This window comes from Larimichthys crocea, chromosome XV (genome assembly GCF_000972845.2).
Source record: "Larimichthys crocea isolate SSNF chromosome XV, L_crocea_2.0, whole genome shotgun sequence".
Taxonomy (NCBI): Eukaryota; Metazoa; Chordata; class Actinopteri; family Sciaenidae; genus Larimichthys; species Larimichthys crocea.
Window position 1 is genome coordinate 15,160,236 of NC_040025.1, and position 19,280 is coordinate 15,179,515.

Sequence of the window (19,280 nt, forward strand, 5' to 3'; positions counted from 1 at the left end):
CACACATAACAAACCCAAATTAGATCCATTTGTGTGTTTTATTGTGTCAGTTTTCATATAAATCCAGCTGATGAAATGCAAATCAATTTGTTACAATTCATAAAAGCAAGCAAGAATATAAGATGCTGTTTAATTTGACCAGGTTATATTATCATTATTAGCTGTATTATTTGACCTGCTGATTAAATTACAATACCATCCACATTTGTCAGAGATATAAGCTACATTGTTTTACATAGCTGTACAAATATAAGGCAAAATATCTTGGCATCAGGTGTGATATCAGCATGAGACTGAAATGCAGAAGCTGCAATAGACCAATTCAGTTGCAGGAAGAGTGATGTCGCTCACATGACACCATCCCATCAACTTTTGTGTTCACTGGGCAGGACCCTTAGCAGCATCAAACATCTTCTTCCTTCCCTCCATCCCGGACATGGCCTCCACGTTCTTCCTCCAGTCGCTGTCTTCAACTGGCCTCTTCTGCACAAAAATACAGCCGATAGTTAGATTCAGGAGTTCATATGGAAGAATGAGAACAGTCTTTGTTGTGATTGTGAATAATCATTATTGTTGTGTCTAAGCCTTTGAGGCCCATGATGTCACCTGGGAATTCCCCATAAGAAAACTGTATAGCCATACAAGTATAACTGGTTTACACCATCTAATCCATACACTTCCATGCAAGCACTTGCTAATCTGTACATGAACACGCACACACTGACCAGTGAGAAGAATCGGTCACAAAAGCTTCTCTTCTGTGTACAATGGGATCATTGTCTAGTATGCGATACCACGTCTCGCACACACACATGGTCGCCACCCTGCGCTAGCCAACTACTCGGTATCTCAAACACACCCTTCTCACACACATAAACACGCTTTTCAGGTGTTCAATGATGCTGATGTCATGGGTTTATCTGAAACTACTGTACACAGTAGCTACCTTGCACACTTCCCCTAAGGAGGGTAGACATGTCTCTTGGGCTGGTTTGATTGTGTATTGTGTGTGTATGTCTTTTCTTTTCTTTTTTTTCCATCTGCACACACCTTCTCAGTGTCCTCTTTCTTGACAGACTTGAGGTTGGCTCGGAGGTCCATGGAGACTTTGTGCTTGGAGCCCAGCAGCGAGCGAAGGATGGCGTCAGCAGACACACGAACGCGTCGAAGATTGGGCCTCTTGAATTTCCCCCTGAGGTCCAACACCTTGATGTTCAGGTCTTTAATCTGGATCAGGGACAGAGAATACCATAAGTACTGCAGGACTTTCTCATGGTGACAGTTCTGTGACAGTTCTGTAATGTATACCTCACGCGTGTTGAGCGTGACTTTGGCTTCAATGTCATATCGCTCTTCATCCACCACATCTACCTTCTCATGGAGCTCTCTGCAGAGATCCTATACACAAATAAATATGTAGGTTTGAAAGTGATCGTTAATTTCCAGAGCAATTCCATATGCTTAGGTAAGAGAAATCCTTTATTTTGAGAGAATTGGCTGGATGTGGCACACAGCAAAGTTCCAGGTTAAAAAAGAAGGACCTTTTCAGCCTAGATTTGACAACAGTCGCCTTTAGTAAAAGGGGAGATGCAGCTTCTTTAGCAGCATTTACAGGTTTTAGATTACTTAGAAACCAGTGGAGGGAGTGAAGAATGGAAAAGAGGACCAGTTACCTGTAGCTGTGCAAGGCTCAGGCCGCTGGTGTTTAGAGGAGGAGCTCTTTCTGACAGATACTTCTGTTTCTCCTCCTCTTTAACTAGGATCTCCTGTTCCAATTCCTCCTTGGCCTTTGCCACCATCAGACTCTGCACAAAATGTGAATTGAAACATAACATGATGATATGATATAGGATGTTCTTGCATTGCTTTAGTAAAGTGCATTAAGTTTATGTGTCTCTAGATGTTTACATTCATATGCCGATCAGTAGGATACGCTACAGTACAGTACAGTTTCAGAACATGACCTCTTCTGCTCTCCTGTGGTCAAATACATACATTACATCATAGTTTGGCTGAAGAAAATAGGTCCATGATCTCTCTTACCTTGAGCATCAGCTTCCTTGAAGCTGAGATCTTTGGCTTCCTCTGAATGGATAACATAATTCAGGACATTGTCAACATAAGTAAAATGTTTGCACTTCACTTGCAGCCTAAAATATCATTTGAATTGTTCCTGTGGAATATTTTTAGCATTGAGAAATACTTTTGTAAAAGTCAGTGATAAAAAAAATAAAAAAAATCTCACCTCTTGCCTGTAAAAGAAAAAAATGGACAAGATTTAAATAAAAGACCAAACATAATTTATAAACAAAATTCAGAGATATTTGTTTTGTGTTTATGTCTATTTGAGTAATTGAGTAAATGGTCTATAATAAGAACACAATGCCTGATCACTCACACATGCTCAGGCATCCTGTTGATGAGATCTCACTGGAGGAGAGACAGAAGAGATTAGATAGGCAGGATCATGTTTCCATACTTCTCTGTGAGAGTTTTCTCAGAAAGTGGAGTCTGTTTCAGTCTATGTAAGCTGTCAGCGTGCCCTCCTGTTTGTTAACAATACCTAAACTCTTGATTTTCACTCTTAACAGAAGTGTGGCTTCTACTTTTTGTGGCTCACAAAACAAATCCCTTTATCTTTTCTGCATTACACTGCAGGATTTTCCAAAAACCCTCTAATGAGACAGATAAAGTATTACTCAGGAAGGTTAAAGGACCAGTGTCTAGGATTTATTGCCATCTAGTGTTGCTGATTACAACCCCCTCACCTCACCATCTCCATAATAGTGTAAAGGAGAGCCTAAGGCTGCAAACTATGTGAAAAAGTTTATCTGTTCTGGGCTATTGTTGAAACATGGCATGTCAACATCTCTAGATGTAGCAGCATCTCTAGAAATAAAAGTCTCATTCTGAGGTAACAAAAACATACCAATTCTTATTTTGAGGTGATTATGCACTTACATACACTCACTCTAGTTGCATATTATATTATATTTCTGCTATATTCTGTAAATGAAGCCCCCCCGAGTCTGACCCTTAAAGGGCCAGTTCATGAATTTCAAACATTCTAGCTACAAAGGTTGTTTAGCCCAGTAACTCCCAACAAGGGAAACTTCTGGAGTCGCTTGTGTTTATATTTATGGAAAGATTGTGAAATTGAAAAGGTAAATATTACAACTGAAAAACTTAACACTACTTGGGAGTATATAAAAACTAGTTAGCAAGTATGAAAACAGTTCTCTAAAAGTATGGATAAACAGCTGAAATTATTATATAAAGCTACAAAGAAAGAACTTCATCATGACTTCATCAGGCAGGGCTGTAGGGGTCTGTCTGACATAAAAGGTTGAGTGTTACTGGTCTAAGCATCCTTAAATCCATCTTTAAGTGTTGTATTAAGGTAATGGAGGTTTTAAGCTCTGCTGCTGAGACCTGGATATGCCCCCAATACAGTGGAGGTGGAATTTTGTTTGTGGTGCATCACACATTTCTCAGTTTTTCAAAATAATTTGCAGATCACTGTTTACCAAATGTAACATTTCATTTATAAACAAAAATTGTGACACAAGGCATCAGGTGAGATTTGTTTCAAGTCACTTAACTTATCTTGTCAGCTCGTGCCTACAATTTTGTTTTCGCTTTTGATCTTTGACTTTTCATCACATTATCTTACCCCTCCTCGCCCTCAGTCGCATGGCCTTCTGCCCTTTATCAAATCAACAAGTGATTTACCGCACTCACACCTTCTCTGTCCCGCCACGTATCACCCTTTCTCACTTTATGTCCCTCTCTCATTTTACTGTTTGGTTCTAGTTGAGAATGACACCACCTAAAACCTCCCAGCATGATGGGGTTACAAGCCGCTCCAATGGATTAGGAAAATTCCTGAGTGATAGCCATCTCTCCTGTCTCTCATCCCCATCTTTCTTCTCTGGATTATCTCAGGCAAAGGAATTTAGAGTGGTCTGTCTCCCCAAATAGACCAGGGGACATCTGATAGACAGCTGTGGAGGCTGATTGTGCTCTGGGGTGCCCAGTCTGGATAAGGGATTTACCGCCAGTAACGGTATGGATGCTTATAAGCCTTTGTGGTGTAGCCAACTTGGCAATTCAAAAAACCAGCCCAAGGTGCTTTGGAAAGTCATGTCAGCCTTGGATTTCAACAGCGATGCTTTGGCTACAGATTTAATCCAACTAGTTCGTATTATTTCGAATCATCATCCTGCACAGTGCTAATGCACTTATGGTTGAGGTGCAGGGACAGCCCCAAGGATAAAACTAGGCTATCGACAAAATGACATTAATACTTCATAACTCTATTTATATACCTGTTTCCTGGATTGACATACTGTACACTAACAAACAAAAAAAACATGAAATCAGCATCTGATCTGGTAGACCAGTCTGAAGGCAACTACATTTCCACTTTGGAAAACTTAGATCAAGTCTACAACAAATAAATGGTTGTTCCAGACACATTTATCTATGTCAACAATTCAGTTTGTGTACCATACAAATGGAAGATACAGACCTAACATCACACATGAGAAGCTTTACAGAGCACACCATGAAGGAGCCTTACCAGTCTTAGAAGCGGTAGAGAGAGAGATGCAACAACAGCAGTGGCAGGACGGACAAATCAGAGATGAGACCAACGATTTGGTATCCCTCTATTTAACCGCACCCACAATTGTCTCACTCTCTCTTTCTCCTTTGTTAGTGGAGGCTATTATTAGTCAACCCCATCTCTCTTACTGTCTAATCTTGTTCTGTCCATTTGTCTCTCGCAGATTTATTGTAAATCAGGGGCTAGCAGTTAGAGGTTGGAGCTTTGGCTTTGCACGATACAGGAGGATGAACTATAGGCAGTCATTTTTATGTTTATACAGGTCAAGGATTGTCTGTGAAGGGAATAAAACTGAATAAAAATGGGCAAAAAAGTTGATTCCTCGATGCTCTGTGGATGGCAACCTTGGTCTATTAGTCCTTCACTTGGTTCAGACTGAAATATATCAAATTTCTTGGTTGGAATGCCATGAAATCTATATTTATACATATTTGGGACCCTCGGATGATAAATCCTATTGTTTTTGATGATTCCATGACTTTTCCCAGAGCAAAACCACAAGGTTTACATTTCTGCTGCTTGACATCTAATGAATGGATTGGCTATACTGTAATGCTGTATAGGCAACCATTTTTCTCTAGTGCAATCGTTAGATCAAAATCTAAAGCCTTCCAATACTTTGATTTATGACAAAATACTTACAAAACCAAAGACACAGCAAACACAGTGCCTAAATAAAGCTATGACTTTCCCATCAGCCTCAGCTGTTTAGTGCTAAGTGGCAAATATTAGCACACTTACAAGCTAAACTTAACATAGCAAACATTATACCAACAATTAACATTACTCATGTTTACCCACACCTAAACCTCTATGGGTAGATCAAAATGCTAGACATGCTTGCAAGAGGCCCTTGGGAACTTTCTGCCTTTTATTAAGCATCCCAGACAGCAAACAACATTTAACTTCCGGGCAACATTTCTAACTCAAATCAAAATGACAAAGTAGCTTCACTAAAACTCAGAACATAGAATTAGTACTTGCTAATACTTCCAAACTGACTAGCAGGTACACACAACTAAATGACTTTAAGTTTTCTGGTGGGTGTGTTTCATCAGTAATACTTAAATAATATGTAAATCAGACTTAAATGATCAATTGTATTGACTTTAGGAATATCTACAAATGAACAAAACTGGATTGGGATGTCTTGTTGCAGCACCATGTAGCCTGGGAGGACACTCTTCAGTGGATATGTGATAAAGAACCATATTATAAATTATATCATACAGATATGTCATGTTATGTGTACACCCATAACTATGTGTGTCATACACACATACTGCTACACTTCTAAACATTATGTTAGTTTAATGTAAGTTCAAGATCTCTGCTCAATGTGTTATTTCATTTTTCCTACTTAAACTAAGCTGTAGACCTCTGACTCTACTGTGACATGGTTATTTGGTACCTATCATGAATGATGAATCACTTGGTACTGGGAAAATGTATAGTTGCCAGATAACTATGATGCCTTTTATGATGTTACCATGAAAGCTGTTATTTAATGCATGTGTTGACAAGACAGTTCTATTTTCTTCATGTTCTGGTGTATACATTATGTGATGGTGAAATGAACAGAATATATACATATATATCCAAAAAGTATAATACACACAGAAAACATAAGACAAGTGATACTAATCAAAAAACTAGGAGCCTGTACTACATGGAGACTTGCCAAAAAACAAGGTGAATAGAGACGTTCTCTTCACTCAGCAGAGGAGAGACAGACCTCTAGTGGTTTAACACTCACACAGCAGACGGCAGCTCTATTTGCTAAAGCCTGAGATGAAAAATGCGATTTGTAAAATATTTTGAGTTACTTCAAAGAAGTATCACACACACACTTTCTCTTTCTACAAGCACTGATAAACTAATCAGATGACTGTCAAAATAACGCAAACATTGTTCTGACTAACATTCATTCCACTTTGGATCGAGCCATTCTGGGATTTGGTTTATGAAATTGCAGGTCACTGAAAGTGTGTGTTTATCTGCTGAGAAAACCAGATACCCTGGACAGAGGTTATGATGTTTAGATAGGGCATTCCACTGAGCAGTGTGAGCACACACACTCTGACAGGACTGGACTTTAAGGACGTAATGCACTTAACCACCACCAAAGCACACACACTTGCGCTTTTCCACAGATCTCCTTCACATACAGTATTTTGTGTATTTACACCTGCCCACGCACACACAGTTTAGACCAATCATTCATCACTGGGTGTCTCCAACTCCTTGCAGTGCTCCTGGTCCCTTGCTGACTCATGCGGTGTGGCTAGCTTTGGGGTTTTCCACAGTAACGAGAGAAGTCTCTACACAATCAACCCTTTATTCCTGACCTGCACTGACGCTCCACAGCCGAACACAGCTCACACACAGACTGCTATATTCTTGACACACAAACACGCACAAAAGATGCTTGAATGAACAATATATGCCAGACCTCACTAACAAGAGTCTGCTGATGCTGAGCTGAGCCCTTGCTGAATTTCATGCTGGGTGTGCACATAAGTAGGTACTTCTGTAGGTGAATATGCGTGGGTGGATGTTTGTGTGTACATGCCTCGGGCTCGCTGTGCTTCTCATTAGTCCTCCACGCTGCACAGAACAAAAGGTGTCTTCAGCATACACGCAAGAGCAGGAGAGCAATGCCACAGTGTGTTTCTGGGATGTGTGTGTTTTCCAGAGGCTATAACAGCAAGGTTACACCACAACTGGAAACAGATGAGCCTAGCAATTAATGGTCTGAACCTAAAATACATTGCAGCTGACTGTTTAGCTTTACGAGATATTATATGTTCCAGCATAGAGAACTGAAGCGTTCTTCAAAAATAGGAACTCAAGTTATAACAGCGCATTTGGACTACTTTAAAATTTATTTGATCTTTATAAGAGTATAACACTGTACATGGTTTAAACAAATATATATAGAACATAATGTGCAATGAATATGAGTAAAATAGTTATTCTTCATGTTCAGCTTTACAAAAAACATGCAGATAAGTTCAGTCTATAGCAAAAGTCAAACAGCAATGTGTTTCCATCAAAAGCAAGACTGAAGAAACAAAGTGACTCCTGTTTCAGCGACATTAGAAAATGTCAGGAAATGATTCAAAATAGAAGATATTTCTGAAGCATAAAGGCACAAGGGGTAAACAGCGTGCCAGCTCCTCAGTTTCTGTCCAAATAACGCCATCTTTTCCTCGTGCAGCGGTCTCCGCGGTGACCTCCAGCAAAGAGGTCATGATATATCAGATTCCTAGGATTTATATGACAGCGTTGGAAGACAAGAAATGTGTCTGTGACACTTAGTGAACTGTCCTTTAGTCCATATTCGCTGATGGCCGTTGTGTACATCCCCAATCATGCCGTGCGCCACAGAATCAAGCCAGTTGATCTGGTGTCCTCTACCATTCTCCACTCTGATTTGGTTCACTCTCAAAAAGTAGAAAGGCTGGAAAAAGAAGAGCAGATTTTTAAACTTCAATTGTTACTGGGGCAGCTGATGGTGCTTTACAAAATGCAGTTGTAGGGAGTTGCATTACACTGTTACCACGGCTACTAAAGTTAATTTGGGCACTTGACTACTGCAGCTCTCTTAAGGAAGCATCGCTGTGGATTCCTGGACCGTGAGCTCATAGTTCAGACTTACACACTCAGTTCATGAACATTTGAGATTTCAGTGACGTCGCCATGTGATACTGCTGATTGTGATCCTAAATGTGGAAAAGCTGAGAATGATGTACGGCTCTGTTCAGCCTAAACGTCCAATTGTTTTTATGTGACTTAAATACATAGAAGAAGGCTGTTTGTTTATGTGTGTGTGTGTACGTGCATGTGTGTTTAAAAATACTTGGCTGCCTAGTGAGGGAGAGGCAGGCAGATGTTATTTTGGAGGCTCACATTGCATCGTAATTATGTCCTCAAGTGAGAGTGGGTTTGTGTCCTAAGAAGACTGTGGTGCATTAAAGGACGATGACCACAGTTAGGAAAAACTGACACGACTCTGCAGTGGAACATCTAAACACTGAGGTGGTACTTGTAAATAACCTTTAGCACAAGCTTAGCTTCAGGCCTAAGTGCTTCTCAGTCATGTGCCACCTCATCCCCAAGAGTCTGGATGTTTTCATTCCATCCAATCACTGCACCAGCTTGCTACTATTAACACCATTTCAACCACAGAGGGAAGATTAACAGTGATGTCTGGTTGGAGACTATGGTGGCAAATGGTTGAGAAACTCAGACTGGGGGTTTAATTTACCCTTGGGGTGTTTAAGTGATGCTTTCACTCAGCTTTCACTGTCATTTCAAAGATAATACTAGGAGTGAACCTGGCATTCATTGCTATTGGAGGGTGTGGTGCCACCTTGTTGCCTCAAAACCAGAATACATTTATGCCTTAATAAGTAAATAACTAGAGGAACCTTCTCAAACCTATTGGTAACATTCTGAAGACAGTCCCAGCCTATTTCACCTTCACCAATTGAAGGCTCACCTTTTGTTTGTCAGAGCTCCTCATCCTCCCCAGTGCTGCCCAGGTGTGCCGTGGACAGGTGCCTGTTCCGTCCCGTTTGAACTGCCTGCAGGTTCTTATAGCGCACCAGCGCCAGAGCGATCTCCGCGTTCCACGCCGTGCCTTCCTGAGAACACCTAAAGTCAATCTCCTTCCCTGTAGCCATCACCACGGTGAAGTACACCAGCCCTCGCTTGTACTCCACGCAGTCCACCGTGGCCATGCGCTCAAAGCGGAGCTCCTTGGCTCTGGAGCCCCACGCAGAGCTCGGAGCATCACCACCACCACCTCCGCCGCCTTTGCAGTTGTGCAGGCGGAGTCCTTCCTCGGTGAGCACACAGCGCTTCTTCTTCCACAGCTGGAGGAGCCCGCTGCTGCGCTTCTCCAGCAGCCCGTCTCTCATCACTTTAACCGGGAAAGACATGGCCACACTGAGCCGAAGTCTTCAGACAGAACCGAAACTTAGACAGTCTTCATCAGCGGTGCGTCTGGAGATTAATCCATTAAATATACATCTCAGAATGTGTCAAGTGTTTCTCAGGAAAACATATCGGTTTTGAGCTATGGTATTAGTAATAATAGCAAAAAGTCTCATACAGCCTGTATATTTAAATCCAATCTGTGCGCAATGACAGCACGCCGTGATGTTGGTAGGCTAGTCTGCTTGGATATGTTTGAACATGCCCGGCTCCTCTGTGGACCTTCTCCCCCTTCAAAGAGCACCACGCCTCCTTCTGGTGACGCCAGGAGGAGATCCGGGCTGTTTCTAAAATTCCCTACTTGTGCGTGTGTGCGTGTGTGTGAGTCAGTGGGTGCAATTAGATTAGTTTGATTTTTACAGCACTCAGTGTGATATTTGTGTGTTAACAGAAATACAGGAAGGTGCCACCTCCCATTAGGTCACAGTGCACCTGTTTAGAAATAAACTGCCACACACCTGATAGTATAAAACAAAAAACAAAACAGATTTACATAAAGCTTCCCTTTTAAGATTCAAAACTGTGTTTATGACAAGCTGCACTTTCTTGTCTCTCTGAGAGCTGGAATGTGAGTGGGAGGCAAAGAGTGGATAAAGAAGTCAAACGTTGTGTTATGTGAGTGTGTAAGAGAAACAAAGTGCAGATAGAAAAGTTTTACTTGAGCAAATGGAAACAGATGATTAGTTTTTCATCATTATTCTCAGAAACTATTGTATTTGCATGATTAAAGTAAGATTTTCACAACAAACTTTAAAACCCAGTTGAATTTCCCTGGGCTGAAATGAATTATGACATTTAAAAAATCACATCCTTGATGGTACAGTATCATGGCACAAATATGACAGATAAGCTTAGTGGGTGGAGTGAAACTGTAATTCCCCTACCTTTAAGAAACTGGAGTTATCCCCTCAGTGTTATGATGAGTCATTGCTATGTTATGAGAGGAATGGATACACTGAACACTTGGCATTTCTTAAAACTTAAATGCAGGATGTCGCCTAACCTCCAAGGTACGTGACTTCCCTGTCACACACACACACACACACACACACACACACACACACACACACACGCACACACGCACACACACACACAAAATGCACCAAATAAGAAATGTCTTATTATTACTTCATTTCCTTGAAAGATGAAACCTGGTTTTCCCCACAGCTAAGAAAGACCCTTTTTCACAGCAGACATTCTGACAGGAAAACATCCATGAACATTTCTTAATAATTAATAAGAATTCAAAGTCTGTAACAAGTAAAGTTTGAATTTAATCTGTGTCAGTGAGTCAGAGTGGAGCTTTCTATACTGGACCTGTACAGCCCTCTAGGACTGTCTAACATCATACACACTTTTTGTTCCTTACACAGTCATACACACAAAATTTCACTCATGTTGCATCAAATAAAAAAACACTGCTACTAAAATATTTTTCTTTTCATTTTGTTTATTATCATGCTGTTTGGGAAGCATGCTATAACATAAACAAGCAGCATTTATATGACATAGACTATTGCTGAGATTTTATTCAATAAGAAGAAGATGATAAAATTCAGTAACAGCTGAGTGCAAACAATGCAGGGAATGTTTCTGTATTAGGTGCAGGTTATGTATCAAGATTTATTGCATTAGTTATTGCCTTTAGCCTTTATGGCGTTATCTTTGAAGCTTTCTAAGCATGTCAGACAGGTGCATGTGTATTGCTGGCAGCAGTCTACCCCCTGCAGGATAAACACTGTATTGCAGGTCTGGCGTCTCTCTACTGAGTGTGCGCCAGCGCCCCGGCGCCAGCTCCGTACCCAAATCCCTTCGGACCAAAACTTTTGCTGTAGCAGCCTGTTTGAAACAAAGGTAAAGTGTCAAAAATAAAATCTTCACTTAAAGTTAGTCCTACTTGGGAACTCTGCAGGACTTTTCTTTTTTTTTTTTACCAATTAATATTAGGGTGTTGCCGTTAAAAATGGGCAATTTCGTGATCTTCAAGGCCTACTCAGGTGTTTACTTTCTGACCAGAATGTCTAAAATGTCTAAATGGAGTAATATTAATGTCAAAATTCAATGTTTCTGCTTGTTACCTAAAATATAAGATATAACTTTCTGTTGGATGTTTGGTGGCAAAAAAAAGTTGTGATTAAACCACAGTGCTGAGGTCACAAATGGGACCCATGTTAACTAAAAACAGGTGGTACTCTTCTAACACTATAGGTGGCTCTGTTCCATTAAGTATCCCAGGAGGCCTCTCCAGTGAAGCCCTGGAAATGGCTCACCTAAATAGAGTACATCAATCATTAATCTCAATAACTATACTGTGCTTTTCGTGCTTTGACATGTCAAGAAATGTATAGTGATAAAACACGAGACACACACTGAGGGTATTATTCACGTCGGTGAATAATAGTTTGTGCCCAGAGGACATTACTCCGTGAGAACTGTCACAGGTATTTTTGTTTTCCCCCAGATGTCAGATGTCTACATTGAAATTTAAAATACTTGCCTGTGGCGAACCCAACGTTTAAATCTAATTATTCACTGTATGTGCCGGCCTTGGCCTGCCACAGGCTAACTTGATGTACAGAAAAGGAGAAGAGTTTGGATATATTGAATTTGAAAAGTTGGTTTTACCCCAAGGAGACATTGTGTCATTACTTTTCACAGCTGACATTTTGACTTGTTAAAACAGGAAAGCACAGGTGTAAATCTAAAAACAATGGCTCCATGAAGTGTCAGTAAAGTAAAGCCATGTCAGTGAGTGAGCATGCAAAATAACAGAGTCTCCTAAATGGAACGCTGCCGTCATTAATTAATTATTCTACCTGTGTTTATGTTTGTGTGATCGCCTTAATTTATGTATAAAGGTTCAAATGTTTCAGATGAGGCTTGGCATAAAATCTCAAATGGTACATCAGGTTAGTTTGCAAAAAAAAAGAAAAAGTATGATAAAGCCTTGTGTTTTGCCATTTGGTGGACAGTAAAGTGATCAGCCTGCATATAATACTAGAACTACAACTGCTTTTTAATCATAAAGGCCATATTGTTGTGTTCTTGATATTTCTCTGTGTTAGGAGGCCCTCTGCTGTATTCTTTTGGTCATTACAACTCACTCACAGACCACTAACAAAATACAGCAGTTCATGTTCTCTCATTTAAGACTGGAAATCTGGTTTAGGATGTGCAATATTGCTCTTTTGATAGTCACACTATATGTCTTTTTATCTATTTCAGACAAATGCAGACTGAGTGGATCAACATGGATTATTGTGCCTGGCTGCACTCTGGACCTGGATTGAAAACAGGTTTGACACAAGACGACTGTACAGTAAAACTACAATAGGGTTGACCATGAGATTTTCATGGTACGATACCCATCTCAGAAAATATTCCATGTTTTAATGGTATACGGTATTATTTTTTAAAATAATGCTAATACAGTAGAATTTAAACCCATAGATGAGCATATTTACACAATATGATACCACAGTATATTTCTGTTGTTTAGAGGATGTGTATGGAGTTTTACCTTTGCAGTAGATTTCTCCATCTCTGTCAGCTACCGTGGTCGACTCAAGACTCTTCCCACATGTGGCACAGCTGAAACATCCAGTCTTATGCCATGACTGTAAATAATAATAAGATCCATTTTAACAGGGCTGTGGTTTTGCAAGCCTGCACATATTTTTGCATATGTGTGTGTCTTACACTCCCAGCTCCAATCACTTTCTCAGCAGCGTAGACAGACTTGCCACAGCGAGGACACTTATCCGCCCCTCCAAACTTCTGAGCCAGCTTGGATGGGTTTGGTTTACCGGTAGGACGATGAGGACCAGGTCTGATGGGCAGAGAGAGAGAAAATGTGGTTAAAAGATCTTTAAAAGATATCATAAAGTGTGTGTGTGTGTGTGTGTGTGTCAATGTAACACTTACTCCTCATGAGTAATACCAAGAGACTCTCCCTTGTCCATGCTGAGAGTCCCTGCTCCCTGCCCATAACCGTAGCCTTTTGGACCATACTTCTTGCCATAGCACGCCTTGCAGTAAACTTCATCCATATGAACAGCAACAGTTGTGCTGTCCAAGTTCTTCCCACAGACCACTGCAAAAACAGACACGTTTACATGCATATTATTGTTTTTGCATGTGTTTTGTATTTGGATAGGCTCCTAACTGTTTTCTTTTATGGAGCAATTTTATTGGAAAGCAATGTTCTCGTTGCCCATCACAGGAATGTTTACAACACAAGATCCCAAATAACTTTAGTCAGAACTCCATGTACCAAAATATTTTCAAGCTGAGGCAGAGAAAAAACTTCTTTATTTTTCAATTTCAATACATTTCTTTTAATGGTATTTATTCATAACAGTTCTGATGCTTGTTTATGATTTTCAGGTTTAGGGAAACTGTTGTAAATTTATGTAGATTATCTTGTATTGCTGGTGTACTTTTGTTATACCCAAGGGTAACTGCCCAAACATACAACATATGATGTGGCCCTACAAAGGAATAGCAGTTCCGATATAATGGTACATTATACAGTACAATATTTTTTTAAATCTAACTTATCAACAGTAACAGACTTTATTTTTAAGTGCTCCAACAGATCAGATATGTTTCTCCTGAAACTGAAATGAAACCAATGTATGTAAGTCTCAAACTGACTAGTTCAGCCACAGAAGGCTGAACTGAGTAAAGTTCAGGGCAAAATGCTGAAGCAAAACTATGCAATGTGAAACGTAGAGGAAAGTGAAAGGACTTGATTATTAGTGTTCTGCTGGAAATAATTCATATTAACAGCCACACAGGCACCAAGTGCTATTTTCAGGATTATTTTATGTAAAGGCTCGCACTTTTTACTCTACCATCCTGGAAACAAGACAAGAGTGCCAGTAAAAGCATAAATGTCAGGAATATTTTTGTACCAGACATTGGTAGAAAAATATAATTTTAGAGCTTTCCAGCAGCCCAGCTTGGAAAAACTGACTTGAAGTGGTAAGTCAGAAGTCTCACATAACTTGCTAACTCTTTCATGTTGTTTTACATCATTTTTGGAGGCAAGACAATCACAGAGGAGCAGAAAAAGAAGGTAGAAGCTTGGACATGAGCTGAGTGTCATGATGCGATGATGACTCCAACTTCCAGCTCCAGGACCACGTGCATAAAGTAGAAGGTGAGAAACAACAGGTGAGGAATATGATGAAACATTTTAGTCAGTAATATATATATATATAGGTAATATACTAAATAATATATATCTCAAAATATCTTATATAGTATAAGAGATAAGAAGTAACTAATCTATAATTATATCTATAATAATGATAAATATAAATTTATAAATTACTTGATAAATAAGAAGCAAAGGAGTAGGAATAAAAGAAGTATGTCAAAGGACTGGCCAGTAGTGACAGGACTGACAGGGTTGACACTGTCAATCCACAGATATAGAAACTAAAAAAGTCATAAGTCATAAGGAGTATTCACACTAGTTGTAGTATTGAAGATGAATTCTGGTACATCTGGTACAATGGTGGTTTTGCAAGTTTAGACATGTGAGGGACACACGTTGTAAAGGAATGCTTAAATACGATGAGAAGTATGGAGTGTAATCTTGTACAAATCAGGAATCATGAAATAGAGTGTGACGCATGTGACATCTGTGATTTAGGCATAATCAGTGTCAGTAGAAGTTCCTAATATGTATATCAACCCTACACTTGTTGTTGCCCACACCGGAGAGCGTTAGTGTGCACTTGTGTTACTGTTACGCATACTATTATAACTCCTTGAAATATACGTTGGTGCTTTCAAACAAAGGAGTTTCGGTTTGACTGGCAGCCGGAAAAATACATGACACATCTGACAGAGTGTTTTTCTCATCGTGCATCAGCAGAGAGTAGAGAAGTTAGATGCAGTGAGAAGCCAGCAGAAAGCAGGAAGAATAACCCGTTTGTGGTACATTAACGTGACTTACCTGCAGACAGATAAGTGTGTTTGACTCTTTGTTCGGAGTAGCGTTAATGTATCCTGGGATGTGTTGTTCCAGGAACAAGCAGTCCAGAGTGGAGTGACGAGTTGCACTTGTAGTCTCAAGAGAAAAAGTAGCTCTCTTACCAACCCATGTGTAAGATTTTATGATCCAATAGCTCACACGGAGTTGTTGTATGTGCTCTCCAGCTTCCACTGTCCCAATGTGCTGAAAGGAGAGCCTTTGTTGTTGTGCTACAGTGCATACTCGAGTGAGCATTGCAGTGCATGCAGAGAAGCAGATTCAGAGCCGAGACAGCGAGAACAGAGAAAGAGAGAGAAGAGAGGGGTGAATGGGGAGAACTTGGATTTAAAAGCTGTTGTTTGCCTGGGACAATAGAATACAGCCAGAAACACAGTACAAAGGAAAAGACATACATAAGAAGTTTATAGTATATAGTACAATTATGAGAAAACAGACAAATAAAGGTAGAAGAGTACAAGTTAAAGTCTCCGCCCTCCCCCTTGCTCTCATTCTGGTCCGATTACCACAGGCTTCATTTAGTAATTCTTACTTACTGGTGTTAAATGTTAGGATGGGGCTCATATAAAAAAAAATATGTCTGTGGCATTTTGAAATTTCCTTCCTATTCAAACTATTTCTCTTTGGCTGGAGCTGCACTACATGAAATCATAGCCCTGTGGATGCCCTCCACAGTGTTGAAGCAATTGTATGGTGTTTAAGTGGTCTGTCCTGAAATGCCTGATGAGGGGTAACATACTTGCATTGTATCATATCCAAACCTGGAGAATATAAGTGGTGACAGAAATAGGGAGGAATTTTTTTGGTCTCCTGATTCAACTGCATCAAGAATTAACAAGATCAACTGACTCATGAGGAATAGTTTAACAAGAGTTTTTTTTTTCTTATCTTATGAGCCAGTAAATTCGTCACACTGTCTTTTTTATTATTTATTTAGAGGTAACCTTTAACAGATGATCAGTTGTGATCAAATGGCAAATCAGCTGATTTCCCTCTTACACAGTAAATAGGACACAGTCTCAATCTAATCACCTTGTGCACTTCATCACCACAAGCTTAAATGAACCTTAGGGACTGTGGCGGTAAAGGTCACTCAAAGTACTTAATGGAATGAAGAAGCATAATGGAAATAAGAGTAAGGAGCTGCTTGCAAATTCCAAACAGAGGAGAGTGGATGCAATGATTTGAACTCTGCTGCCATTGTGTGGTCTTGGGGTACATACACACAAAACATTGACTCTAGCCAACAATTTACTGTTTGTTGAGTCCAAAGTGACATCTTCTACAATCAGTCATCAAAATCAATTGTGTCAAGTTTGATTTCCCCCAAAAAAATATTAATATTTCATTAACCAGACCCTGCATTCTGAACCTTTGAAGTCTTGAGGAGCACGACTCTATAGTGAGAGTTTGTTGTTGTCAACAGAGGGCTTGAGGAATCTAATAAATTGCCTCAAGTGATGTCACTGAGTCAGCATCGTTTGGGGGCTTTAAAACTGAAGTATAAAAAATGCATTGCTTTTGATTCTATTTTTTATTTGTCAAACTATCGTATCCATTGTTCGTCAATATGACAACAATATAGGAGCACAATGCTAATGGATCGATGAACTGCTTTTTAAACAAAAAAATATCAAAATTGTTGCCAGTTGACTAATGTGTGTAAGTGAAAACCAAGAGATGCAATAAGAATGTAAAACTTGTTATAGAACAAAAATATTAATGAAACGACGGGTAATAAAATATGAAGTTATTATTACAGTACCACAACACACACACACATTCAATTACATCCATTTAAACATCGTTCTACTTCAGACACAACCAAAGCTGCAGCAACCGATTGATGTGCATACACGCAAACTGATGAAATTGTTTGTATTCTGTGTAATGCTTTGGCAGCTCAGCGTCTCAAACAATGTTAAAGCTGTTGGAAATGTAGCCTCATGTATTTTCACCCTCATCTCTGTGGCTGGCTCCTCCCATCCTGTCAGACTTATGAGCCTCTTTACTCAGCAGGAGCACTGTGTTTAAAAAAGCAGCTGATTAGACGTCGCACTAAAGAGGCTTCATTATTAAAAAAATTCACCGTAACAATACTCGTACATACCATTTTCAATGAATGTCTTCAAGTAGCCGCATTACTCGACATACGTTTCATGGCATCGTAACTATCTTCGTCTTCATCTCCGTCTTCGTCTGTAGTTCTCAAGAAGACAGTTTATAGATGATGGCACATATGATGCGATCCAAGATCATCTGAAATCACATGAACTCCAGATTCATTCAGAATAATTGGAGTTGTCTTTGATTAATATGTAATAAGTGATAATTAATATTGGGAAAGTTACATGAATAAATGATTTCAAAACAAACAATCTTATGAAGGAAAAGTAAATAAACGTATCAGACTGTATCATCAAAGTAAAATCTTCTCTCTATATATTGTTATACTGAGGTGTGATTGTGCTTCTGATCCCTGGGAAACAGGATTGGGATTACATCTTTCTGTGAATAGAAGCTCCCATATGCCTGTCTCTTTAAGCCTTTTTGAAATATGATTTGATTTGACGCCTTGTTGTTCAACAACCTGCAAACATGGCACAATGTAAACAAAATATGAATTGTGGTCTTCTCTAAGTACTTTTTCAAAATGTCTCCAGTGCATGGAAGAGCGGAGAAAATATCTCATCATCGAGTTAAGTAAGGATTAATAAATAAAACAAAACAGTTTGACATTACAGCATGCAGAAGAAGCTTTTGAGGACAGCATTCCTGTTGGTACATTGGTGCGGCAGATCCCATGACAGACACAGCTGTGAATGGAGTCACATTCTTTTAATGTCACTCCATAGAGCAAATAAAAACTAATGAAAATATGTTTTTATTGATGCAGCATGCATAAAATAAAATAATTATACCGTTTTGTGATGCTAATTCAGGCAGACAGACAGATTGAGCCTTTTAACATAATTGGCCTCAGTGTTTTCATATTCACCATTTTCACAATGTCACGGATGTCCAGGTCTGGGCCAATCTTGTATGTCACAGGAGTGGTCCTCCAGCGAACTCCCAAAGAGAATGTTGAATAAACGCCCTGGCTAAGTCCCGGGAAACTCGGGCCGCGATCAAGAAAGAATGGGCCAATCACAGGCCTGCGCTGTGAACATTCATTGTCAAGAAGGTTCATTGAAACTGAGGGGATGAGGTGATCAGGCTTCTCCCTAAAAGATCTTGTGATGGCACATTTCCTGTAACGTGATAAGATTTGGGAGGAAAAAAGATGGTTGGTGAGCTAGACTGAATAAAGAGTAGTTCTAGTAATTCACCCCTGTTTCTCGTTGAATTAACCTCATATTTTCAGTCTGCACTACTTTGTATCACAGCGTACAGTTGCAACAATAGAAGCAACATTCAATCACATTGTAATTTTTGTTATCTTATTTCTGGTAATTGGATTATAGCTAAGACAAGGCAAATCTTTCTAAGGAGATAGACACCAATTTCAGTTTTACAGATCAGTACATTACATGTGATCACTCAAAATTGGATATTATTCTTGAAATAAATAACACGTGAACTTCAAGCTGATCGAAGTAGCATCCATAGCACCTGTATTTGCGCTCTGGCGTGTATGACCTACTTATT

General features: G+C 39.6%; 4 protein-coding genes across 4 annotated transcripts in view; 1 reads left to right on the plus strand and 3 right to left on the minus strand.

The window, feature by feature from the left end:
* tnni1a (troponin I type 1a (skeletal, slow)) lies at positions 1 to 4,653 on the minus strand. Its single transcript, XM_010747095.2, has 8 exons — positions 4,583 to 4,653; positions 2,399 to 2,430; positions 2,246 to 2,252; positions 2,044 to 2,085; positions 1,674 to 1,805; positions 1,309 to 1,398; positions 1,051 to 1,227; positions 1 to 483 (listed from the first exon to the last, which is right to left on the minus strand). Exons 2-8 carry the CDS (start codon positions 2,410 to 2,412, stop codon positions 379 to 381), a joined length of 567 nt encoding a protein of 188 aa, XP_010745397.1. The 5' UTR covers positions 2,413 to 2,430; positions 4,583 to 4,653; the 3' UTR covers positions 1 to 378.
* Positions 4,654 to 7,480: 2,827 nt separating this feature from the next.
* phlda3 (pleckstrin homology-like domain, family A, member 3) lies at positions 7,481 to 10,084 on the minus strand. The gene is made up of 2 exons (XM_019267508.2): positions 9,132 to 10,084; positions 7,481 to 8,090 (listed from the first exon to the last, which is right to left on the minus strand). Exon 1 carries the CDS (start codon positions 9,571 to 9,573, stop codon positions 9,142 to 9,144), a length of 432 nt encoding a protein of 143 aa, XP_019123053.2. The 5' UTR covers positions 9,574 to 10,084; the 3' UTR covers positions 7,481 to 8,090; positions 9,132 to 9,141.
* Positions 10,085 to 11,058: 974 nt separating this feature from the next.
* On the minus strand, positions 11,059 to 13,764 carry LOC113747709 (cysteine and glycine-rich protein 1-like). The gene is made up of 4 exons (XM_027288526.1): positions 13,553 to 13,764; positions 13,328 to 13,457; positions 13,149 to 13,245; positions 11,059 to 11,467 (listed from the first exon to the last, which is right to left on the minus strand). Exons 1-4 carry the CDS (start codon positions 13,747 to 13,749, stop codon positions 11,391 to 11,393), a joined length of 501 nt encoding a protein of 166 aa, XP_027144327.1. The 5' UTR covers positions 13,750 to 13,764; the 3' UTR covers positions 11,059 to 11,390.
* A 577-nt stretch (positions 13,765 to 14,341) lies between these two features.
* The window catches only part of nav1a (neuron navigator 1a), a 109,169-nt gene continuing 104,230 nt past the window's right edge, over positions 14,342 to 19,280 (plus strand). Inside the window, exon 1 of the mRNA XM_027288496.1 lies at positions 14,342 to 14,792. The gene's annotated coding sequence lies outside the window, so the exon portion shown is untranslated. The remainder of the gene's footprint in view (positions 14,793 to 19,280) is intronic.

Coding starts and splice junctions, on each gene's coding strand:
- tnni1a (XM_010747095.2), bottom strand. Junction 1,806..2,043: donor CAAGGAAGCTGATGCTCAAG/GTAAGAGAGATC, acceptor CATTTTGTGCAG/AGTCTGATGGTGGCAAAGGC. Junction 1,399..1,673: donor TGAGCCTTGCACAGCTACAG/GTAACTGGTCCT, acceptor ATTTGTGTATAG/GATCTCTGCAGAGAGCTCCA.
- LOC113747709 (XM_027288526.1), bottom strand. CDS start 13,749: ATGCATGTAAACGTGTCTGTTTTTGCAGTGGTCTGTGGGAAGAACTTG. Junction 13,458..13,552: donor CTTGGTATTACTCATGAGGA/GTAAGTGTTACA, acceptor TCTGCCCATCAG/ACCTGGTCCTCATCGTCCTA. Junction 11,468..13,148: donor TGGAGAAATCTACTGCAAAG/GTAAAACTCCAT, acceptor TGTTTCAAACAG/GCTGCTACAGCAAAAGTTTT.
- phlda3 (XM_019267508.2), bottom strand. CDS start 9,573: ATGTCTTTCCCGGTTAAAGTGATGAGAGACGGGCTGCTGGAGAAGCGC.